This window comes from Theobroma cacao, chromosome 10, assembly GCF_053813885.1.
Source record: "Theobroma cacao isolate CCN51 chromosome 10, ASM5381388v1, whole genome shotgun sequence".
NCBI classification, from domain to species: domain Eukaryota; kingdom Viridiplantae; phylum Streptophyta; class Magnoliopsida; order Malvales; family Malvaceae; genus Theobroma; species Theobroma cacao.
In genome coordinates, this window is record NC_142648.1 from 24003628 (window position 1) to 24030723 (window position 27096).

Below are 27096 nucleotides of genomic sequence, written 5' to 3' on the forward strand. Positions count from 1 at the left end.
TTACTTAATTAACTTATTACGTCAACTCTCACACTTTTACATTAAGATTTAAAATTTAGTTATTTCACCTTTATAAGTTTTTGCGTCAATTATTACAGTTTTACGTCAAGGCTTATCTATGTCAATTTTGAACTATAATTATTTTTATCCTTATTATTCTTCATTTAAAAATTAAAATTTATATATCGTTAAATACTTTTAGTCCGAGAATATAAATTTAAATATTTTTTCACTAAAATTAGATTTTTTTACTTAATTGACTTGTTGCACTAACTCTCACACTTTTGCGTTAAGATTTAAAATTTAGTTATTCTACCTTTATAAGTTTTTACGTCAATTGTTACAGTTTTACGTAAAGGTTTATCTGTTAATTTTGAACTATAATTATTTTTAACCTTATTATTCTTTATTTTAAAATTTAAATTTGTATATCGTTATATACTTTTAGTCAGAGAATATAAATTTAAATTTTTTTTTCTAAAATTAGATTTTTTTCACTTAATTAACTTGTTACGTTAACACTCACACGTTTACGCTAAGATTTAAACTTTAACTACTCCACCTTTATAAGTTTTTACGTCAATTCTTACAATTTTACGTCAAGGCATTTCTGTATCAATTTTGAACTACAATTATTTTTATCTTTATTATTCTTTATTTAAAAATTAAAATTTGTATATTGTTAAACATTTTAGTCTAAGAGTATAAATTTAAATGTTTGTTTTTTAGTATAATTAGATTTTTTTTACTTAATTGATTTATTACATTAATTCTAATACATTTACGTTAAGATTTAAAATTTAGTTATTCTACCTTTATAAGTTTGTACGTCAATTCTTACAATTTTACATCAACACTTTTCTATGTCAATTTTGAGCTATAATTATTTTTATCCTTATTATTCTTTATTTAAAAATTAAAATTTTTATATCGTTAAACACTTTTAGCCCTACAATATAAATCTAAATATTTATTTTTCATTAAAATTAGATTTTTTTTTCTTAATTGACTTGCTATGTTAACTCTCATTCATTTACGATAAAATTTTAAATTTAGTTATTCTACTTTTACGAGATTTATGTCAATTCTTATTATTTTACGTTAAGGATTTTTAATCATAACTTTTAAAAACTTTATGTCTAGGTTTTTCAATGACAACTTTAAATTACATGTGTTTTTATTTTTGTTATTATATATTTTTAATTTTGACTTTCTGATTTATTATAGTGATAATCCTATTTATAATATTATATTTCAGCCATTAAATAAAAGCAATGCAAATAAACGGTTTCGATTAATAAAGCATAAAAAGAGAGTCCATTAAAGGAAAGATTTTTTGTTTACCGGTTGAATTTGTTTACCTGTTTCTTGATGGGTTTTAAATTAATTGTTGCAATTTAATCTCATAGATCTTATGGTCTTTATTAATTGACCTTACAATAAGGTAAAAAATAATTACCTTACTGCAAAATTTGCCATATCAAAGGCATCATTAATTGGTTATCCTCAAAAAAGAGCTATACAAACTGATTATTTTTTTTTAAAAAAAAAGTCCAAACCTAGCCCATTCGGCATCTACCATGAGTTGGGGCGATGACCTAAAAGATGAAAAGGATGACACTAATCACCCATAATATGGCGAAAGTGATCTCCTGCTTGATAGCAACCACTGCGATGGCATCTCAAGGTCCTAAGTATTATTAGGGTTTAAGTCTTTGGGTCCTACTCTTTCTTCCTTTTTGCAAAAACGATGGAGATAGGAAGCATTGGGTGAAACACATATAGTTCTAACCTAGTCGGGTTGATCAAATCGCCAATGCTCAGACCAAGCACATGGGGCAAACCTGAAAAAGTGACTTCGGGGCCTCGGTGTTAAGAAGAAGTAAGATCCAGTTAGTAGGGGTTTAAGCCTTTGTCGAAGAGTTCCCGGTAAAGTTGGCAATGAATGTCGACTTATAAAAAGTGATGCTGGTGGTGGCAATGGCGGCGGAGGTTACTTTTGCTTTCGATGTTTGTTGGATAAGTTTATAATATTTGATCGTCTCACATTGGAAGATAATTATTCAAGATGTGTTTGTTTAAATTAAAACATAATCTTTGAATAAATAGAAGACATCTTTTCAATAGTTATAAAAAAAGGAAGGGTTTTCAATATAGGCATCAACCTTTAAAAGCATTCTGCAATAAGTTTGTTGTATCTTGCAGAATCTTTGTCTGCAAATCTCCATAGTAGGCAACAACTATTTAAAGAAAGTGTGTTACATCATGCCTCAAGTTCTTCTCCTCTCTTTTTATACTAATTTTCTAACAATAAAGGGTAGTTGGTGCAAAAGATGTGTGGCATTCTTATCATACATTAAGGTATAATAATGCCAATATATAAATACCATCAAGGTCCATATGAAAGGTTGACATATGGCATTCCTATTATATATAAAGGTTTAATGATGTTTATGTAAATACCATCAAGGTCCATGTGATAGGTAAGCATGTGACAAACCTATTACGAATGAAGGTATAATAGTGCCAATATGTAAATTTAACATCTTTATATATAGTGCATTCTTATTTTATCATCGAAGCCATAATGGTGCAACATAGATATTCAACATCTTTGACTTGACATTCTAATTGTGTAATAAAGGTACAATGTTGCTTATGTGAACATATACATTGATGTATTAATTTGACATTTCGATTATACATGAAGATACAATGGTGTCAATTGAGAAAAAAAGATTTTCTTATGCTAGTTAGATAGCTAATATTGATGACAATAAATTCACATCATAATCGATTTTTACCTTAAGAGGTAGTGCTATTAATTGGGCATCTAAGAAGCAAACTTGTATTACATATTCCAAAATTGAATCTGAATTTTATAGCATTAGCAGCTATTGGAAAAGAAGCGGAATGGATGAAAAATTTGTTATTAGATATAAAGTTGTGGCCACAACTAATGCCAACCATTTTCATATATTGTGACAATGAAGCAATAATATGTGTAGCCACAATAAGATTTATAATGGCAAGTCTAGACACATAGGTTTACAGCATAACTACATAAGAGAATTAATCTCAAATGGCATTGTAATAATAGTTTGTGTTAAATCTTGTAAGACTTTGACTGATCCACTTACCAAAGCTTTACCAAGAAAGGCTATAAAATCAACATCTAGTGAAATGGGGCTAAAACCCTTGACTTAAATACATTAGTAATAGAAACCCAACTTTGAGTTCGCAAAACTAACAATAAAAGTTCAATGGTAATAACAAGTTACTATATATTGTTATTATGCACTAAATTTTTTATATTAAATAGCCTCATTCTAGAATATTCAATGTAATTGTTATGAGGAGAGGATGAGCAAAAGGTTCTTAATGGCAATGTTAAATGCTTGTAGTAACAGAGACATAATGATAAATTCCACCTATATGAATATTAAAGTGATGCCACTTTAAATAAGAGTTAAAAGGGTTTACTCGGGTAAATATTCATGAAGTAAGATTAGCACAAGGCCATATTAGTGCTAAAGTAGTTGGGAGAATCTTAAAAGCGATTAAATAACGTTATGTGTGATATTTTCGGTTATAACATAAAGAGTTGTGGTTCAATCCCTATGATACCAAAAACTTTGTCTTAACTTTAAAATTTCTACACTAGTAGAAAGTTCAAATCTTCAAGATAGTTTCTATTATGCATAATATTATTAATATTACAAACTAGTGGTGGATTTTTAAATAGTTTGCAATAATTGGCAGTCTCACATTGGAAAAATAATTATTCAATTGTTCAAATTAAAGCATAACTCTTTAAATAAGCAAAAGTGTTTTCAACAAACATAACTATTGAAAAAATAGACACATCTGCTAAAACACAATAGATACAATTTTTCAGTATCCATAAAGAAAAAGGGAAAAAACTCTCAATATAGACATCAACCTTCAAAATTATTCTACAATAGGCTTGTTATATCCTGGAGAGTCCTTGTTTGCCTTTAAAAAAGGTGTGTTACAGCACGTCTCAAGCTTTTCTCCTCTTTTCTTATACTAATTTTCCAACAATATTTCTATTTCTGTGGTATTGCTCTGGTTGTTTTTTCTGTTGCTGGACTTGGGGAACACCAAGTCGGATCCAAAGGCAGACCCACATTCATTAGAATGGTGTCACTTGACACCACTCAATTAGAAAAAAATATTTATTTATTATATTACTTACTTAGAGTTTTATATACTTAATAATACTAATGAACCCATTAATTTTTTTAAAATTTTGTAAGGAGTGGGGTCCAAAAATAGATTTTATTAAAAATCTACATATTAATAATATTTAAATATTATCAAAAAATAGATTTATCAAAATGTAATTTATATATTAATATTTAAATACTACATAGAAAGGCAAAAAAATTTCTTTCCATAATTTAAGATTTTATCAAAAAAGTCAAAACCTAAATTACTCTCTCTCTTAAAAAATTCAAGACTTGCTCTTGAGACCCGTAATGACTTTTTCTCAATCCTTGGTTGTAATTTTCATTCTCTCAAAACAACTCAACTAGGCTTCAATTATAAGTAATTTTCAACCTAAATTAAGTTTTTAAATACTTCATGTCTAAATATTTTTTGATTAATTTGTTAGTTTAGGTTCACAATTATAATCTAACTAATGAGAAATAATATTGCATGTCAAATAATATCTTAAAATTATGAGTTATGTGGTTTGTGGATGCTTATATTTAATTTTGATCAATGAATTAAAAATTATCATATTGTTAGTTGTTGAATTTGTTAATGTACTATGTAAGATCATATTTTATTTAATTTTAAGATTATTTGATATATTTGATAGTGTTTCTACTAACACTATAATACAATGATTTCGAAATATGAAAAATTATCATAGATAATTATAATTTTTTAAATATTTTTATTTTAAAATATTAAATAAATATACTGAATTTACATTTTGTAATTTAATATTAACTTTTAGTTTATAGATTTTAATAAATTTATTTTTTTAATTATGACATTAGTCAAAAAAATTCCTGAACCCGTGTCTGGTCGGATCTCCGACTTAAAATGAACAGCTCCAGGTTTCTTGAAGGAATCATCCACTGCCATTGTTCTTTCAGACGGAAAATAACTACCAAAGTATATATAAAGAGTAAGAGGCCCTTGTAAAAATTAATGAAAAAAAAAAAAGCTGATAAAACAAACTTTCATCATCTAGAGTGAGTCTGTCTAGGTCTTTACATATAGTTGGGGTGGCAGCTAGGGATGAAGGAAAAGCTTAGTCGCGGCGGGATTAAAGGCATGAAGGTGGGGCTGGTCCATGCACGTATTTGAGTTTTACTTAGGTCAATTCGAGGCAGGGGCGGAGCTAGCTAATTTTTATTGAGAAAGTCAAAGATTAAAAAAAATAAAAGTTAAAAATTTTTTAAATTAATATATTAAACTTAACTATTAATAATCAAAAGATTTAAAATAAATAATAATTTTATATAACATGTAAATAAAAAAATACTTATAATAGTACTCTAGAAAAGTTTTGTTCGATAATGGTAATATCTTTTTAAATATAAACAATTAAATTATTTGTAAGAAACTTATCATTCATTTTATTTCGAAGTCTTGTCTTTATCGATATAAACGACTTAAAAATTAATTTAGTCAATATCTAATATTCTTATTTTATTATATTTAAGTTTATAATACTAAATATTAAACTATAATGCATAAAATATAAATAGTTAAATATTATATACAGAATTAATAAATTTTTTTTATACTCAAAATAATTTCCTTTCAACTAAATATAAAATGTAAAATACATTAAAAACATATACTCGATATAATTTTTTCTTATATAATTAGGATTAATAAAAAATAATATATTAGTGAAATTTTAAACAACAACCAATAATGCAACACTTGAACTTATATTTGAGAATTACATATACAATAATTAATTTTTTAATTTTTAAAAATTAAAATTATTAAAAATAAAATCCACATAATAGGAAAAAAATCATGACAAGTAGGAGATATAACTTATATAACAAAAAAAAAAAGAATATGATTGATGATTTGTAGAAATTTAAAATAAAAAATCTATAGAAACTTAAAATATATGAGCAAATAGAATATAATTGAAAAAACTAAATAAATATAAATAATAATAGTAATATAAGTAGAAAAAATTAAATAAAAACTTTACCTTTTTATAATTTTACAATACAAGAACAGAAAAGAAAAAAAATAAGTGGAGAAACTTAAAAAATTAAAAAAAATTAAAAATTTAGTAAAATTAAATAGAATTTGTAAGATCATTTTATTATTTTTTAATTATATTAATTATTTAATAAAAAATTATTTTAAAAAAATATTAAAAAATATATAATATATAAAAATTTTCAAAAATTTTGGGGACCATTCCAAAGGGACGCTCTTCCCTGATTCGAGGCCAAACCAGTCTCCATCATAAAAACAGAAGACAGTTGAACGAGGCAGAAGATTCAAACATCTGTCAATGCTTGAGCTAGACTTTTTCAGCATCCAATTCGAAATCACAGGAGGGGTTTTCCTTTGATTTGGGTTCAGATGGAGCATAGAGCTCTGGGTTTTTGAATTGTCAAACTATTAGAACGGTAAAAATTCTAAAACCAGTTTGTTGCAAGGGCTGGTGTTGGAAACAGAGACCAACCTGATGACTGCCTAGCCAGGCCAGCTAAGTGCGAATGTGCAATGGAGATTTGAAATTTTGGGCTCCAGCTCCACCCAGACATTATCATAAGAGCTGCACTACTGATGTTGTGCTCCATTCGAATATATTTGTCATGATATCTCTCACGTAAACGAAAAGTAACTTCAATGGTTCAAATGGAAAACAGTCTTATTAGTCTCAGTTTTACCATTATGATAGCAACAAAAGTAATTTGGTCCCCATTCATCATCTTTTCATTGTACTAAATGAGCATTGCTGTTGTGAATAATACTATGAAACAGGATGCAAATTGGAGGGGCAAGAACACATTGAATCAGCCTACGCATCTTTAGCATTAAACTAGAGATCAAACTTAACATACAAGATCCATGTAAGACTAAGCAACATGAGACTCAAACGATGGGCCCATCTTTGATAAACAGCAGGCATAACACAAAAGTTTGAAAAGCCGTTTCGTTGCAATATATTACAATCCAAAAAGTTGAATCTTTACCTGTCTTCAAAGGCCCCTGCATCCCAATCTACGCTGTCCCCTAACTTTCAAAACAGAATTCTTGTGGCATGTTACACAAAGCTCGCATTGTGTTGCTGGCCACATCCAGCAGCTGCAAGTACTCATCTGCACCATCCCCTAGACGCTTATCTGCCTCAGCCAAACTCTTGCAAATTTTAGCTTTTTGTTCATCTGGTATATCATCTGCCTCAACAACCACATCAAATAACTGAGAAAGCATCTGAGAAACCGGAAACCCTTCTGCAATTCCATTATTGACGTCCTTGTTTGCCAAATCAAAGTTGCCGCTTTTGCATGCAGCATAAAGTGCCTTAACAACTTCTTGAGGGGTAATCCCAGATACACTAAGTAGGTCCTTTGAAGAAATTGTTGATCCAAATAAGCGAGCAGCTCCCTGCAAGTATGTATTAAACCTCAGTAGTTATTATATCCTTTTTGCCTCTTACACCATTTTTTTATTTTTATACTAACAATTAAGAAAACAAAATTTTGAATTACATATCATTATTCACAATTTATCATATTGGAAAAGAAATATGCAGACACAACACACAGACAAAGAGAAAAACCTTAAAAATAACAATCAAACTGCAGCAAAGACTTTCAATGAAAAAATCTCCACGGATGGGATGTAATGAACACAATATTAAACAAACAAGAAGGCCCTTGATTCTATTTTCCCTGTAATGGAACTTGCATTAATTCAAGTTCAAAAAGGTACACCTAAACACATAGCAGGGCCATGCCCTCATCCCAGTTTCATTCTGTTTGACATAAAACTAAAATGAGTTCGGGGTACTTACAAGTACATATCAAATTTCTCCTCTGTAACCACCAGAACCAAAATAATCCCTTCTAGAACTTGCAATTGCCATGCTTTTCTGATGCTCTAACTTGGGGCAATCCCGGATACGATGGCCCAACCCACCACAATAGGCACAACCCTTTACACCACTTGCGTTGGTGATTGCATCCACATCCTCCATTGGATCATTCAGCTCAGCCAAGACAGGTGGAATCCTCTGTTTGGCTTCTTGCAAAAGGTGCTTCAAATCAAGCAGGGTTGTCTCACTCTGGTTCTTATTTATGAATGTGGTTGCAATTCCTGTTTTACCACATCTTCCTGTTCGTCCTATTCTATGGACATAGTTTTCAATTTCAGCAGGCATATCATAATTGATCACATGTTGAATATCAGGAAAATCCAAACCCTTTGATGCAACATCAGTTGCGACTAAGACATCCTTCTTGCCAGCTTTAAAGGATGAAATGGCATACTCTCTCTCTTCTTGGTCCTTGCCTCCATGAATGGCCACAGCTTCAACTCCTTTCAAGAGGAGATATTCATGAATATCATCCACATCAGCCTTATTCTCACAAAATATTAAAACAGGCGGAGGGGTTTTTTGTAGGCATTCAAGGAGGTAGACTATCTTTGCCTCTTGCTTCACATACTCGACCTCCTGAATCACATCGAGATTTGCAGCTCCTGCCCTTCCAACATTAACAGTAACTGGTTTTACTAAAGCACTTCTGGCGAAGTTCTGAATTTTGGTAGGCATAGTTGCAGAGAACAAAAGGGTTTGCCGTTGGGCTTTAAAGTGGTCAAACACTTCCCTGATGTCATCTTCAAAGCCTAAATCTACTAGTCTATCTGCTTCATCCAATGTCAAGTACCTATAGAAGAAAAACCAATTGCTTAAGTATCATTATCTATTCAGAGCAAAAACTTTTTGATCTAAATGGCATACATATAATCTATATATTTTGGGCGTAAAAAGGCCAGCTGTAACAGATTCAACACAGTTGATATCTTTAAAATTAAGTGCAAGGATAAAAAACAATGCAGAAGCAACTAACATTCGATGATAGCAGACATATCAAGAGATATCTAAAAAAAATGAGCAACAACAGAAAAAAAAAGAACAAAATCTTTTCCCAAAAAGAGAAATGCCAAAATGTTAACAGGCAAACCAAAATTAAGCTAGCTGTGACAAATACAACACCATACAATATCTTTCAAAACAAATGCAAGAAAAATTGCAAAACATAGCAGAAGTAAAGAGCGCTAAATATTTCACCATAAATATACAAAGCACTACATATTGGCAAAAGTACTTAAGAGATATTAAAACAAGTGACAAATGAGTTAACAGGCAAAACAAAACTAACTTGCTCCCCCAGCCCCCACCAAGCCTCTATAATATTTTAGCATCTCTGATCCTGTCAATGCATACAGCAGTAGCTTAAGTTGCCACAAACAACTAAATTCAAATATACACTGCACAGATAGTCATGAGACCAAATGTAGCAGGTTAGTTAATTCACAATGCTGTTATTAGAAGCGCTGAATTAATAATCATTACCTGCAGTTGTCTAAATTCATCTTCTTCTTGGCAAGCATATCCTTCAGCCTCCCAGGAGTAGCAACAACAATGTGAACCCCTTTCTTCACAACATCCAACTGGGACCTCATATCCACACCACCAATACAAAGCAATGGTCTGAGCTCTGGATACCCATTTTCCCTCATAGGTACCAAAAACTGCTCCACCACTTCATATGTCTGCCTAGCAAGCTCCCTTGAAGGACAGACAATCAACCCAAAAGGGCCTTCTCCTGGAAGTATCGGCATCATCATCTCCTCCTGCAATGCAATCATAATCAGTGGAAGCACGAACACAAGCGTTTTTCCCGACCCTGTAAACGCAATCCCAATCATATCTCTTCCTGACAAAATCACAGGCAGACCTTGAACTTGAATAGGAGTTGGCTGCACAATCCCCTTTGCCTTCAACTTCTTCAAAATGGGATCCGGAAACTTCATATCCTTAAAATTCTTAATAGGAGGTGGAATATCTTCCCCATCAACAATAATATGCCATTGTTTCCAAATCAAATCTCTCTCTTTTTTCGACATCCTTCGAATATGCAAAGGTGGTTTCCATCCAGTCAACAAAGGCTCCGTATAAGTAATCCCTTTTGCCAATTCCCGGACTGACATCAGGGTCTTTCGATCCGATAAATGTTCAATCATCTCTTTCTCCTGTTGTACAATTTGTTCCATTTGACTTATTTCAGGTTGGTCCTTCTTAAGCTGGGTTGCTTTTACAAGCAAACTAGGTTTCACTTCAGCAAGATTGGATTTTTCATTCTCATCTTCAAGTGCAGATGACTTGCCCTTTCTTTGTAGGATTTTTTGAGCTTCCATGGCTCGGCGTTTTGCAACCGGAATATACTCAACGTAATCATCATCTTCCTCCATTTTTTAATTTTCTGCATTACCCAAAAAAAGCCCTAAATTATGATGTTGAGATTAAGGCTGAAAAATGTTTAATTAAAAAAAAAATTGCTGAAGTAACAAGCATAAAACCCTCATATTTTTCTGTGCACTCTATACTGAAACATAATAATCAGCTGCAATATTTCACAAAAGCAAAATAATTGCTGTGACAAATGAGATGGAAAGTGCATAAAAAAACAGAAAACAGAAAAGCCCTAATGACCATTCAGGTAAAATGCCATGATAAGCAAAATCAACAGAAACATCTACCAAAATGAATTAGACTAAAATCGACAGCTGAAAACAAAAGTAAATTATATAATTTCAAAAAATAAGACCTTTCTGGGTTTGCTACTTACCCTGCTAATTTGCTTAAACGAATAACAGACTCTGACACCGGCGGATAGGAGACTGGATGTGGAACAAAGACAAAGCACAAGGCAGTGGAGGCGGACGGGCAGTGGAGGAAGACGGCTGCAGGACGGCAGCTTGGAGATCGGATTTGCTTTAAGAGAGAGGAGTGAGCGGATGTGAGGAACAGAGAGAAAGAGAGACGAGGAAACTAAGAAATTTTATATGTTGCTAACACCTACACAAAAACCTAAAACCAACACCCGCTCTGGCTTTGATTGAATTCAGTTTTACTCCATTTTCCTTTCCCACGCAACAAGAAAGAAAACATCAACAGATGCGGCAAACCCCAGCTAAACATAATCCAATAATGTGAAGCTAGGATCTATCTAATCCCTTCAAAATCACCAATCATCACCAATCATTAAAACAAAATGAAACACCTTTTGGAAGAACAAAAACACCGAGATCAAAAATAACACATTCAATACAAAATAAATCTATTCCAGATTCAATTTAGCAAAGATTATTTATTTTTCAGATCACTTATTCCAGAAGAAAGAAACATGAATGCGTAAAGAATACAAACAAAACTAAAATTAAATGAGAATTATTGAATTAAAATTACCTGATTGAATAGATTATTAGAGAGAGAAAGGAAAATATGTTTTTCTTTTTGGAGACACAGAGGTGGGTGGTACGGATAGGATAGATTTCGAGGTATTTATAACGTTTTTAGAGTGAAGGAGACAACCGTGGCTAGGCTTTTTTAGAAAGAGAGGAAACAGGCGGCAGGAGAAAGGGGAAGAGAAGAAAAGAGGAAAGGGAAAGAAAGAGGAAGCCGCTACCAGAAAGGCCTAGGCCGGCCAAGGCGACGGCGACCGAGTAAGGGAGATAGGGTTTGGAGAAAGCGGTTGGCTGCCGCAGGTTGGGGTCAGTGGGAAAAGAAAAAGAGAGCAAAAATGAAGTAAAGAGACAGGGTTGACTGCTAGGGTTAGGTTAAAATTTTATAGGACAATCAAAACCACGTCGTTTTATGGATACAAGAAGAAGAAAAAGAAGAGGTGTGTCGGATTCACCCGAGTTCAACCCGGTTCAAGTTTAGGCACAGTTCATTTTATTTTATTTATGAATTTTTTTATGCATGAATTAAATTTTTGAAATTACTTTAAGAACGAGATAATAATAAAAAGTGAAACAATTTTTTTGATAAATAATAAAATATGAAACAATTAATTGAATAAAATTAATAATGACTTGCCAAAATTATTGGGAGATTCCAAAATTATATTCACAAGGTTGATTAATTCTGAATAATTATAAATGCATAAGATAAAAAAGTAGTAATTAAAATTGAAGATAATTTACAAAATTTCATCTTTAAAATTAAAAAAATTTAATAAGCATAATTAATATTCATTTTATTTTGATTTTAAAAAAAAATTATTTTATTTTAATAATTTTATTATCTAATAATTATGTAACTTATCAATAATTACTTTCAATATATTACATTTTCTCAATTTTAATTTTATTTCTATATTAGAATCGTCGTAATTAACAAAATATGATTATATTAATATTTGCATATATTAAAATATAAAAAATCAAGTGTTTTCAAAAATTAAAAAATATTTAAATAACAAATATTGCTTAATAAGACATGGGACAACATTTTAAAAATAGTGATATTTTTAAATATTAATATATAAGTTATTATTATTACTACTATTATCTATAATATTTTCAAAATTAAAATTGTTTCTTTTTTATTATTTTTATTTTATTTATAATATTATGTAATTTTAAATTATTTTTTATAAAAAAAACGACTTGTACACAAAGCAAGGCACCACTCTAATTAATTAAAGATGTTTTTATCTAAAAAAAATTTTGATCTATTCAAAACGTATAATACTAGGAATTACTATTCTCCCTTTAAAAAAACCAAACACTAAAATTTCCTTTATGGTTTCATTTCCTAGGAATCAAACATGGTCTTTACATAGTTATACAATATTAAAATTAAATTAGCTAAATGCTTAAATTGGAGTTAAACATTTGGATACTTTTTCAATTAAAGGTCAAATATTTTCAATTTTTTACAATTAAGGGTTAAGTTGACAAGTGAATAGAGATTGTATCACACATGATAGAAAATCATATTGTAAATATAATTATTACACGTCATGTTAAAATTTAGTTATTATATATCATATTGAAAATTTAATTGTTACACGCCATATTGAAAAATGTTATTGTTATACATCATATTAATGATTTAGTTGTTACATGTTATGTTAAAAATTGTAGTTGTTACACATAATGTTGAAGATTTAGTTGTTACACATCATGTTAAAAAATGTAATTATTACACATCATGTTAAAGGTTTAATTGTTATATGTCATGTTAAAAAATTTAATTATTATACGTCATGATGAATAAGTTGTTACACACCACGTCATAATTTGAACTGTTTTAACTTTATAAAAAAGATTTTCTGACAAAACTATCTTTCAGTACTTTACCATTTCAAGTTAACATTTATATCATGCGCATAACTTTCGTGCACTAAACACGTTTCACCTTAGTCGTTAATTGTAAAAAATCGAAAACATTTAGTTCTTGATTGTTACAATTGAAACGTCTGATCTTAAATCGACAAAAACCTAACAATTTTGACCCTAAATTGAACATTTAGTCAATAAAGTCGATTTGGTAACGAATTGAAAAGAATAAAAAAATCTGAGAAAGAGAAATGGGTTTTGGGTTGAAGCCCAATCCAAATTTCCACCTTTAGCCCAGTTCATTTGGTCAAGCTCAAAAAATCTAAACACAATTAAAAAGAGGAATATTTTTGCTTCATTATTTATTTTCACATTATGTTTTAAAATTAAATTAATAAAATTGTTTAATTTATTCAATAAAAAATAAAATGATTATTTAAAAAAAATTTAAAATGATTTTTTTAAAAAATCATAAGTAATAATTTTTCGAGCAATTTCTTAAGTGAACAAAATCTTGAATTTGCACCAAACTGTGATGCGCTATAATTATTCCCATAATGTGACCTAAGTCTAAATTTAAAATAAATGAGAATAAAAGAATATTAATTTTTTTTAATAACTTACCAATGTGAATCATTATAGGTATTTGTTTTGTATCACATTGAAAATAGGAAGGAGAGAATTGATTTTGACCCAATGAAGACCTGTCAAACCCTGATTTGTAAAATAATTATAATGTCATTCACATGCTCGATAGAATGTTTGTATATTTAGGAAGTTCGAGAAATCGTTAAAAGACGATATTACCCCTAATGGTACCATTAAGTCGATTAAGCCTCGAACTAGTTCAAATAGGAATTTTAAGGTGAAATTAAGAGTTTCACAGTTTAGGGATGACTCAAAATGGTAATTAGGAGTTCGAGGATCAATTCGGAGTCAAACCGAAATTTTCACTATCTAGGGGTAAAATTATAATTTTTTCACCCGTGGATAAAATTTGAGATTTTGAGAGAATTTAGATCACATTTGACAAATTGGAGAATGGTATGAGTACAAGGGATGAAAAATATGTCTATGGGCAATTTTTCAGTTTTTGGGGTAAAAATGTAATTTTTCACTTTACGAGGGTAAAAGTGTAATTTTTAAAAATTTACTCCACCAAAAGTTTGAAAAAATCTAGAAATTTCATGGAAGATATGGATAAGTGAAGAGGATTGAGTGGTAAAAAAAGAAAGTCAAAAAGATGGCTAGAAAAAAATAAAATAATAAAATATTCAAAAAGTAAATAAAATAATAATATTTTATTAAGCCTATTAAAAGGCTTGAAAATTCTAGAATTCTTCATTGGGATGGTCAGCCAAAACCAGCAGGAGAGAGAGAGAAATAAGAACAAACCCTAGAGTGAGAAAATTCAAAAAAAAAGTGTGATTTTTCAAGGAATCAAGTGTTTAAAGGTATGATTTTTCAAGCTTAGCTTAAGATTTATCATTTTCATGCATTTCTCCTTATTTTCCATGGTTAAATTATGTGTTTTGATGATGGATTCAAATCTGATCATATGGGTTTAGAGAGAGAAAGTTGTTAGAATAATTTGATTTTAAGTTATGTTAGTGTTTTAAGTTAGTTTAGCATATTTAGAAACAAAACAATAAGAAAAGAATTCATTTTCCTTCATTACCATTATTGGCTGAATTTTCTAGGGGAATATTGGCTGATGATCTTGATGTTTATTTGAGGAATTATGATGAATAATGATGAATTATGAGTCTAGAAAAATAATGGGAATTTTCGGAGTAAAAATATGAATTTTTACCCATTAAGGGTATTTTCGTAATTTGCTATCGAGACTGATAATTTGTACCACACTAAGGGACATTAAGTCAATTTTGGTGCAATTGAGGTATAGAAATTGAAAAAACTTAATTTGGAGTTTAAACGGACGCGTATATCGATTTAATCGGGTAATAGGCCGAATTAGGTCAGCACCGCATTTAAGCGGTAGTCGGATAAGTTGTATATCATATCATGCATATATACCGAGCCTGAATTGATTTTATAATGGTCAAGCATTGATGTGGTGAATTATGTATTGTACATTGTGGATAGGTGGTGAGCAAATTACACTGGTAAAAGTACAGAAATTGTGCTTGAAGACTAGGATTAGGAGTACATCGACTCCTAGAACTGTGAGTGGACAATTTATCGTCTTAAATATCTAGAGTTATTATACTTGTTTGATGCTTTTATTGAATGGTGAGCTTAAATTATAAAATATTATGTTTTCTAATTAAAATGTTTTTTTAATAAAAATGAGATTTATATTGGTTTTGAAATCAAATATTGTTTTGAAAAAATTGAGTATATAGAGACTGCGTTGAAATTTATGATTTTATATGTTATTGAAATTGGGGCTTATGACACGATGGTAGCATGATGGCTAAATTTTTAGAGTTGGCATGAAATATATGAACATTTTTGGATTGGTCTCGGTAGACTAGATTAAATTTTATTCGCCATATTATGCTATTGGAATTTTTATGGGTTTGGTGGTATATTAAACAGTCACTGTAGTGGTGGGGGTTTCCGTGGATTACCTATGAGAGGGGTACGGTAACCCAATTATATATTTACCTCTAGGGGGAGATGTTGGATGAAGTATCTCCTGAGGTAAGATTTAAATGCACCTCACGGTCACTGCAGTGGTGGGGGTTTCTGTGGACTGCCTATGAGAGGGGCACGATAACTTAATTATATATTTACCTCCGAGGGGAGATGTTGGGTGAAGTATCTCCTGAGGTATGATTTGAGTGCACCTCACGTTCGGGCCACCACGTGAGAGTGAGACTCAGCCAACGCCAAGGAACGGCTGTGTGTCAGATGTGAAAACATGTTTATGGGTATGGGTCATTAAACAGCCTTGGCGATCTCAGTGGGATACCTTGACAAAGGTACCTGCGAGAATGATTCTGGCAGGGACCAAGTTTAAGAAACTCATAAGCCAGGGAAATTTTGATGAAAAGAAATTGTTTGGTATAGATCGAAACGAATTTTACGTTATGAACATTATTGAAATATAACCTTTTTTTTTATATTGTTTCCATCTACTCGGCTTTAGATGCTTTTGATGGTAATTGTTTACTCACTGGGATTATGTAATAATAATCTCACCCCTCTTCCTATCCATTTTTCAAGCTCAGGACAGTTTGTTGATAGTTGATTAAGACGAGAATTAATCTCGGAGTTTCATAATAGGAAGTAAAGGTTCGTAGCTCTACACCTTCTTAGTTAGTTGGGGGCCCACGTGTCACTGTAAACGAAATTTCATACTTTAATTATCTTTATTACTATATGAAAAAATTTATTTTACTCTTACGCTACAAAAGTTATTTTAGAAAGACTTTGAAAATATTGTGTTTTAAGAAAATAGAATATTTTATTTAATATTTTTATTATATTCAAATAGCTATAATTTTACTTTAAACGAATGTTTTAGACTTCAAAATTTAATTTAAATCATGAAATATGTGTTTTCACTTACATATTACATTTTCACAGATTTCGAAATTTAAAAAAAAATGACGAAAATGTCCTTGTGAGCTAGAAAATAATATTTTATTGTTTTGAGCTGAACCTAACTTATGATTTCTTGAAATGCAAGATTTAATAACTGTCACTCACCGGGGAGATGCGAAAGTTGATGCTAAGCCTTACGGGGTTTTGATCGGCATTCGGGGTAATGAGTGTTTATCGGGACGTCGTGACGGTTGTCACGGGCCCGATGAGAGTTTCGGGTCGTGACAAGACCAATCATTGTTGGAAAGGAGGATGGACTTCGTTAGTGCTTTGCCAATGATGGGGCCGGATTCGACCCCTTGGCTAGTAAGAGGAAGAAAGAAAAAAGAAAAGGAAAAGAGAAAACTGTGAGGAAAATGGGCTTTGGATTTTTTTTGGAAAATACAATTTTAGTCTTTGGGTGTAAAAAAAGATATTTTGTGCCTTTTTCTTTGATCTTTTTTTTTTTGTCAAAATACCTGAGAAGTCTTTATACAAGAGTATTTTTTTCAATTTAATTCATTTACTCAAAATTGTAATATTTTAGTCTCTTCATTTTATGAATTGCTTCAATTAAATCTCTTTCACATTTTTCGTTTAAATTAACCATTATGATAATGACGTCAACGTTGATATAGTGTTGAGTTAGCACCAGATGCTGACGTGGCAATAGCACATTAGTGTGTCAGGGTGACTTGGCATTGCCATGCCATAAATTGGATCTAGGATGCCACGTGGCACACCAAAAAGCTACCACATGGCACATCAATATGTTGACATGTGGCGCATTAAGAGGTTGACACATGGCATTTTAATTCTTGAAAACAAGATGTGTGAAAGGCTGCCATGTTAGTGTTGACATCAGCTTTGTAATGATTAATTTAAACAAAAAATGTGAGATGGACTAAATTAAAATAATTTTCAAAATGATAGGATTAAAATATTACGATTTTAAATAGAGGGATTAAATTGAAAAAAATACTCTAATACAGGAACTTTTCAGATATTTTGATCATTTTTTTCCTATAAAAGCTTTCTTTTCCTAAAAAAGTTATAATTCAAAATAATAGAGGAAAAACGTTATCAAGTATACATGCTTAATTCCTTACAAAGATAAGTGTCTTGGTTGAAAAAAATTTCCTAAAAAAAAGGTATATGCCTTTCTTTTTGGTAATCTTTTTTCTTCTAAATATTTACAAAAAAGTTATGTCTAATAATGTTAAAAAGTTTAATAAAAAATAATCACGAATACATTATCAGTTTATCATTTATATTTTTAAATTGATTAAAATAGGTGTAGATCTTTGGTAAGAGAGAGAGGAAATAAAAAAATATAATTCTTTTTCATTTTTTTAATTTTTCTTAATTTTTTCCTTTTTTTTTAGATACTTACGAAATATTATAATACCGACTGTTCTCCTTAGGCTAGAAAAAACCAATTAAAATAAGATACCACAAGCAATTCCCACAAATGCCAAAATGGAAATTCCGATGACAACGTCATTTGTTATAGTGTGTCCTCGTAATATAATAGCATGAGAAGAAAAATTTAAAAGTAATTATTTGGAATAATCATATTTAACAAGATCTAATTATCAATCACACTTAATTAAAATTGAACGAGAACACTATAAAATTTTTTAATAGCTTTATGTTCCACAAATTTCATGTTGAAAATGAGATAAGAAAATTCAAATATAGATAAAACATATTATTAATCAGATGTAAAAATACAATCTCTAGAAATTCTTTAAAATAAAAAATAATAATCTTTTGGTTCTTTTCTCCAACAAAAGTCCTCTTCTAGAACCTTGATGGCTTGATCTTGAACAAACAAAATTGATTTTCTTCCTTTTGCTAGAATAAGTTTCAAGAGCAATTTTGATACAGGATTTGTGTTTGAAAAATTCTTCAATTAACTAATTAAAATAAATTTTAAAAGACATATGATATCTTGTAATCCGATAAAAATTTCTTGTTCTACGAATGCCCCTTCAAAACTTGTTCTTGCTTGATTTTGCTTGTAACAAGTGAGCAAGTCTAGAAATTCAATTTATTTACTTACACTTTCCATTTGGAATGAACTTTGAATGGACAAAAAAAAATTCTTTTCCTAGGATATTTTAAAATCCTAGTGTGCCTTGGTTTAATCTTGGTAGATTTGAAATTTTAATTTTAATTTAAATTATTCTTATAGGCAATGGAATTATAGTTTTGACAATGTTGTCTTGCAATTGGCAATGCACTCCTTAATTAATTAGGAGAAAGACTTTTGCTTTATAAAATAGAGTTATTTTGCCAATTTTCTTCACATCAAAATCTCAAGAATGTCATTAAGAATTCTTTTGTTGTTTATGCATCTTTTATACACTTATGACTGAAAAACAAGGGTGTCATTAAGAATTCTTTGAAAGTTGGTCTACAACCACGTACACCCTCCACATGGCCTCTAGAGAAGCTTCCATCTCATAGTGAGATTTACATAAATTGGATGGTCTACCTATTCATGATTAGTGTTATGATGAGTTATCTCATCTGCTACAAAATTAACTAGTGCTAATTGTGAAGGGAGATTCCTTCCAAAAAATTGTTTGTATTTATTTCCCATCTTTAATTATTTAAATGAAAGAAAAAATATTTATGAGGCTCTATTGTAGTGAATTCTACCAAAAAAGAATAATGCAAGCATATGATAAGAAAGTTCACTCTTGATGCTTTCAAGAAGAAGAGCTAGTTTTGAAGATGATTCCCCCTAATCAACATGATTGTCAAAGAAAATGGACGACAATTAGGAAGGTCCATTTGTGATGAAGAAACGATTTCTGGGTGAAGCATTAATTTTGATAGAAATGGATGAAAATGATTTGCCAAATCAATAAATGTCAATACAATCAAGAAGTAGTATGCTTAAAGTAAAAAAACACCAAAAAAGAAAATGAAAGAAAAGAGGAGAGGTTCAAGTTGAAACCTCTAAAGGGCAATTTGAACCCAAAAAAAGGTACCTAAGTTGAAACCTTAAAAGAGCACTTAAGTATGTAGTGTTAGATGTCGATCTTAGCATATGCTTGTGATTGTGTAATTGTGTAACTTATGGATTTCAAAAAAATTTTAGCTATGGAAGTAATTTATCCAATTTACACATGCAAAAAATCACAATCATACATCATGTGAATCAAATAATAATCGCATTAATATTAAAGAATCAAAAGTAAGAAATGTTACCTACTCCGTGCTAGAAATATATTTCATTCTTCTTTTCTGTGAATTGTAATAAATTCACCACCACACCAATTATTAGAAATTTTGACCAATTTAAATTACTAGTTATTCTTCAAGAATCTTTCAATCTTGAATCTAGAGTGGACTGGGTGTAGAATACTTTTCAAGATGGTAACTAAATTATTTTCTGTCAATTTCTACTATAGCCAATTTTCTTTATGTAAGGCTTGTAGAAAATTGCTAATGGGAGCAAAAAGTAAAAATAGAGAGAGATGGAGGAGTACGACTATCACAAAAGTGTGACTAGGGTTTTGGCCAAAATCACATATTTATAATATGATTTTCGGTCCCATTAAAAAATAAAGAGATATTTCTCTTTTAAAACTCTTTTTAATTTAATTAATTAAAATTAATTGATATTTAGCATCTATAATTATAATTAAATAATAAACTATTTATTTATAATTATTAGTCCATGTCAAAATAGGATTATTCAATTTTATTATTATTGATCTTTAATTAGAAAAATTAATAATATAAATTATTGTGGCAGCCTTGGTGTTAAGAGGTTAGAGAGACATCGAATGGTGCTTGAGAAATTTGAATAACCACAAAGGTAAGAACATGGAATGCAATTTCTACTATGATGTCTTAAATACGGTTAAGAGAAATAATTATGTTAGTTGGAAATTTTGAAGCTTATTGTGAATAAATTGTTGCAAAAGATCTAAGAGATTTAAAATTAGATAAGGAATTCTAGAATCTAGATTGATACTGGTGTATATGAATGGGAGTTTGATACTTCTTTAGTGGCAGCACAATAAATATGGAAAACGGTGCATACAAGTTTAAGAAATTATTTGTATAATGGGATTTTAAGTTGTTGCCCATATATGTGAGTGATTAACTGTAAAGAAATAATAACTAGAGTATGATGTCTATTACTAGGAAAGATTGAAATGAACATTTGAGGTTATGTACAAATTGCTAGACACATCCAACCCGAATATGACACTAAGGATTCAGTAAAAATAATTAATTCTTGAAGACAGAATATTAAAGTTATGAATTTATTGACTAGCAGCATGTGTAAAGTAGAATGGCATGGAAGTTTATTAAATGCTTTAGATATAATTGATGCTAGGGAGTTTGACAAAGCAATGGCTTGTTGCTGTGAACCGAAGTTAATGTTGCTGCGAGCAAAAGCTAACGGGAATAAAGGACATATAGAAAATAATATTTATAGGCTAAGCATATAAAGAAGTTAATATTGGTGAGAAATTCCACCAAAAGAGGTGAGTGGGGGTACTTATATCAAAATATTCCCTATTATATATAAAGATATATATATATCTACATGTGAATGATTTATGCAATGTCATTGTAGAAAGCATGAGCTAGTAGGAAATTATAGGTGAATTGTGGTTGAAATTGTTTTTAATTTGTTTTGAATATACATATTATATATACATATATAAATAGAGTGTTTTGGAAAATCGAAAACAAGCCTTTCACAATGATTTGCTTCAAATTATGCCTTGCATAGTTGTGCGACTTGCATAATTACTTGCATGCTGTAAATGGTCAGATTACATGATTATCATGATTTGATTTAAGTCTAAACTTTTATACATGCTATTTTACACCATGCATTACATGTGGAACAAAATTTATAATTGGTGCCACATAGACCTGACAATTCGTGTTAACATGTTGTAAACGTGTTAGACACGATTAGACATGAAATACATTAAAGTTAAACACGAATATGACACGTTTAATATTCGTGTCTTAAATTTACAACACATACACGTATATGTTTAATACACGTATAACACGACACGACAAGATTAACACGTTTATTAAACGTGTCAATATACGACACGATATGATTAATAACACGTTTAACATGATTAAATAAAAATATTTACAATTAAATATAATTTTATTATTTAAATTTAAAATCTATAATTATAAAAATAATTATAACAAAACAAAATTAATAATAACATTAAACAATCACCAAAAGTTAAAAATTAGGGTTGAGCATATATAATTACATTATACCTTTTATAAAATTTAAAAAAACTTATTAAAATAATTATTTAAAATTATTTATATAAGGTTAAAATAGTTTTTAACTATTAATTTTTAATAAATTAATAAATGTGTTACGTATACACGTTTAAACACGATAACACGATTAAACACGATTAAATAAACGTGTTTAAATGTGCTTTAAACGTGTTTGTCATTTCTGATACGTTAAGATATAAAAATTTTCATGTCTTAACGTGTTAGACACGATTAGACACGAAACATGTTAAGACTAAATCTAAAACCTGTTTAACTCGTATATTTTCGTATCGTGTTAACGTGTTGTGTTCAAAATTGTCAAGTTTAATGTTACATCTTTCTTTTAAAAAGGTTGATGAATTGAATACTTCAAAAACCTTGTACTGTTTTGGAAGTTGTAATTTTGTTAAATCGTAATGATCGAGAGTAAGTACTGTTGTCACATCAACTTTTGTATGATCTTTGTGTATAAGTGAGTTCTAATTAAAGATCATTTTGAAAAAAACCGACAAGCATGTATATATGTGGCAAGGCCATGGATCGTTTATTTGTGGATAGGACCACAAGTTATGACCATGCTGCTCTGTTATTGGCGACCTTGATAGATAGTGTACTACTGGCAAGGGAAGTAGGGGGAGAAGGCCCGAAATATTATTACGTTGGAAAAGACCCATGGTAATGACCCACTCGAAAGCAGCACTTATCTTTAATTTACGATTTTATTTTCTTGCATGGTGCAATATGTTTTATTTTTCGTAGCTCCCTTTTATGAAAAGGTTTTGTGCACGGACATTTTGAGCACAAGTGCACTATCATGTGGATGCATTCGGAATAGTTTGACATGCCACACCTAACGGGAGCAAGCACATACATGATCTGCCTTATTGTAAATACAAAATGCACCTAATGTTTCCTTTGGTTGGAATCTATTTTATTAAATCATGCATTAACTTAGATGTCAACTTAAATTTCAAACTAGCCTTCGTAAAATCTTAACTTAAACGTTAATAACATAAACAAAATAAACTTAGCAGTTCTCGTAAATGAAGACAACTTAATCTAAAATTTAAATTAAAAGAATCTAACATTGATAAATAACATAAATTATAAAAGTATAAAATATGTGGCATAAAATACGTAAGGAGTGTCATAACCATACACAAACTAGAATGCTTCTTGCGCGTTGCGCTAGGAAATTGTTATTTTGTGGGTATTGTTTGAAACATTATATAAAAGTTTATCATCATCTTAAATAGAAGTTTAACTATTTATTTGATGTTATTAGAAGAATATAGTTGAACAAATTATTAACTTTAATTATGTAGTTGATGTTATCTAACAGAATAACTAACTAAATTGTCAACATTAAAGTATATATGGATGGTTAGAAAGTGTGTAATATTCAATGTGCGTAAATGATATAGGATGCTATCAATTATTAAAAAAAAAAAAAATTTAAGTTTGATACATTGAAAACAGTGAATATTTGAATAATTGGTAACAATTTGTGAGCATTGTCTTGTATAAGAAAAAATTATTTACATGTACCTAAACAGTTTGAAAGTCATAGCTTAAAAATTTTTTTAACAAGCCAAACCCATTTATATTAGCAAAAAAAAATTGTCAAAAACAAAATAGCTCAAAAATTTCATGAAATTAGAAAATAAAAGAAAAAACAAAACCAAATCACAAAATCAAATTAAACTTCACAAAACAAGAAGAAAAATATAAACAAAATAAAGAATTTTCACAACATTAAAGAAAAAAAAAAACCTCCAAAACCCATTACAAAGACAGCAGCCTAAACAATAATTAAAAGGACAATAATCAAAATACAAAAGAGTAAAAAAATAAAGAAGAACACGACCTCAACGAATCAAATAACAAAGAAAATGAACAAAAAAGCACCAAAAGAAATAAAGAAAACAAAACAAAACCAAAAAAAGAAAAGAACAGTGAAAAAAGAGGAGAAAAAGATGAAAAAAAAAATAGAGAAAGTGACAAATGGGAGAGAGCGAAAAACCTAGAGGGAAAAAGAATAATCTAGAAGCATATCAATCAAAAAGACCAAAATAACATGTAAAACATATTAAAATCACAAAACTACCCTCAAGACAAAGGAAAGATTTATAGTGAAAAGACAAAAGACGACTCAAAAATCCCACAATCATCAAAGAAGCCACTTCTTGAAACCAGAAAAAAAAAAAAACTTGCAGAGGGCTCAATTGAATGACAAATTTCCATTTTAACTCACTTTTAGTAGTACAGAGTATATGTCCAAGTCAATTGCGCATGATGAAAAGACACAATATTTTGGTGATAAATTAATTTTTGTACATAAACAAATAAATTTAATAGTATTTGAAGACAATTCAACTTCTAAAATTCACACAAATATTAATTTCTTACATCATAACTAGAAGAACATAAATAATAATAATAATAAACATTTAATTTATATTTTAAAACTTTTAAATATGATATATTTACATGTGATAGGTAATTTTTACTAAAAAGAAAATTGAAACTACTACTATTTACCTAATTTTGTTAAAATATTTATTAATTGCATTCACCTCTATGGTTTTTTATTATGTTTGTTGAATTAAATCTTTATTGTTTAAAATAATTTGTCATACAAAGTGTAATAATTAATGATATTCTTAATTACTATGATTATTGTAGTATAATTTGGTATGTAAACAAAGAAATACTACATAAAATAACAAAATATATTTGTTATAAATCAATTAAGATATGACTTAATTATACTAAAAATTGTATTTATTTGTAAAAATCAGTAAAATCAAGTATAAAATAATTAAGATAGACAATTTATCATATTTGCGAAATGAATGAAACAAATAAAAATATATTTACTTTATTTTTCAGTTTTACCAATTTCTTTGTTTTTTTTTTTTAATTTATTCTTTTTCTATTTCTCTTAAGATATTTATGACTTTATTTTAAGGTCAATATTTTTGTAATCTTACTTTAAATATACCCATTTGCTTCCACTAAGTGCATGCTTGGTCATTCCCTCCGATTCTCATCTCTTTTAAGTATTTTTTATTCTATTTACTTTCATTATATGAACCAAATTACTTAATAAATATTTTTGTTTTATTTTATTTTCAAGAAATAACTATTCAATTTTCTCTCTATTTCATTCCGAGAACCAAACATACATCAGAATTTAAAATCTATCCCTAACCTGGTATAGGAAATTTTGAATGGGGAGAACTAGGAACAAGGAACGAGGAAAGGCCCAGATTCATTCTGAAGTTTGTGAAATTGTTCTCCCAAGCTTTTTCCAACCTTAAAAGTGAACGTAAAGAATTAATTTCTTCAGGTGTGAAATATGTCAATATATATATATATATATATATATTGACAAAGACAAAGATTGAAGCATATGTCAAATATTAATCATTCCGTCTTCAGCAAGATTGAAGCATTGAAGCAATCTTCCGAAGCGTGGAAGGCAACTAATAAGACAGAAAGGTTGCTTGAACTATTTTCCAAGCCAACTATGAAATTGCAGTTACTATAAATCCCAAGCTCAAGGGTAAGAAGAACAAATTCCTGTGAGCTACAACCGGCAAACCAGTTCTTTCGCAAATCACAGAATCCCAGCATTAATGGACAAGGGTAAGAAGAGATTGGCTGTTCTGGTTGGATGCAATTACCCCAACACCAAGCACGAGTTGCATGGTTGCATAAATGATGTGGTAGCCATGAGAGAGGTGCTCGTTGAAAGATTTGGGTTCGATCCTAGCCACGTTAAGCTCCTGACTGATGCACCAGGGTCCTTGGTTATGCCTACAGGTGCAAACATGAAGGCTGCACTTAATGAGATGGTGAACAAGGCTGAGGCAGGGGATGTCCTGTTTTTCCACTATAGTGGACATGGAACGAGAATTCCATCCTTGAAACCTGACAATCATTTCAGGCAGGATGAAGCAATCGTGCCTTGTGATTTCAATCTCATTACGGGTAATTAAACCTGTTCCTTTGTGTTGGCTATTTATATAGAGAAGAAATCAAATTATCATCTATTTATAAAACTTAAGAACTACAACACTGATATAACTTGATAAACACCGTCCTGCAGATGTGGACTTCAGGCAATTAGTTAACAGACTACCAAAGGGAGCAACCTTCACAATCCTTTCAGATTCCTGCCACAGCGGTGGTCTCATTGACAAAGAGAAAGAACAAATTGGACCCTCTACTATAAAGAACACAACATCAGTTTCCTACAGGGTTAAAACAATTCCTTTCCAATCCGTACTTCAGCACCTATCATCACTAACAAGCATCAACACATCAGATATCAGCACTCATTTGTTAGAATTCTTTGGGGCTGACGCCAGTCTCAAGTTTCGTTTACCCCAGCTTGAATCAGATTTGTTGGAGTCATTGAAGACGGACGAGGGGATTCTGCTGAGTGGGTGCCAAGCAGATGAAACATCAGCTGACATGAACGCAATCGAGGGTGGAGGGAAGGCATATGGGGCGTTTAGCAATGCAGTGCATATGGTACTGAATGAGAACCCGGGTGCATTAAGCAATAGGAAAGTTGTGCTGATGGCCCGGAAGGTTTTAGAGGCACAGGGATTTGAGCAGCACCCTTGCCTTTATTGCAGTGATGGGAATTCTGATGCTACTTTCTTGTTGCAGCCCAAAGCTAAATGAGCCAGCCCAATTGATATTGGTGTATTCTGTTTGCTTTGTGATTCATTTTGGGGTAATATGCAAAAATAAAATGTTCTGCCAGTCTGTCAGATTCAGAAACTCACCAACCTTTCCCCTTTAAGAGGAATTCTCAATCAATCCTATGTGAATTTGTTAAACATTTCTTCTGAA

At 30.2% G+C, this 27096-nt stretch overlaps 2 protein-coding genes and 2 pseudogenes across 3 annotated transcripts; 1 reads left to right on the forward strand and 3 right to left on the reverse strand.

The window, feature by feature from the left end:
• Positions 1 to 1540: 1540 nt before the first annotated feature.
• LOC148760459 (uncharacterized) lies at positions 1541 to 5121 on the reverse strand (annotated as a pseudogene).
• Positions 5122 to 7032: 1911 nt separating this feature from the next.
• LOC18587050 (DEAD-box protein abstrakt) lies at positions 7033 to 11843 on the reverse strand. Of its 2 annotated transcripts, XM_018129477.2 has the most exons (5): positions 11501 to 11843; positions 10881 to 11026; positions 9605 to 10514; positions 8042 to 8915; positions 7033 to 7632 (listed from the first exon to the last, which is right to left on the reverse strand). In XM_018129477.2, exons 3-4 carry the CDS (start codon positions 10501 to 10503, stop codon positions 8051 to 8053), a joined length of 1764 nt encoding a protein of 587 aa, XP_017984966.2. In that variant the 5' UTR covers positions 10504 to 10514; positions 10881 to 11026; positions 11501 to 11843; the 3' UTR covers positions 7033 to 7632; positions 8042 to 8050. The 2 variants fall into 2 exon arrangements, with proteins under 2 accessions (XP_017984966.2, XP_017984967.2); XM_018129478.2 differs by lacking the exon at positions 10881 to 11026.
• On the reverse strand, positions 7258 to 7982 carry LOC108663637 (replication factor C subunit 2 pseudogene; annotated as a pseudogene).
• A 13979-nt stretch (positions 11844 to 25822) lies between the features above and the next one.
• Positions 25823 to 27096, forward strand: LOC18587052 (metacaspase-9-like). The gene is made up of 2 exons (XM_007010703.3): positions 25823 to 26223; positions 26342 to 27096. The coding sequence occupies exons 1-2, from the start codon at positions 25869 to 25871 to the stop codon at positions 26923 to 26925; spliced, it is 939 nt and encodes a 312-aa protein (XP_007010765.3). The 5' UTR covers positions 25823 to 25868; the 3' UTR covers positions 26926 to 27096.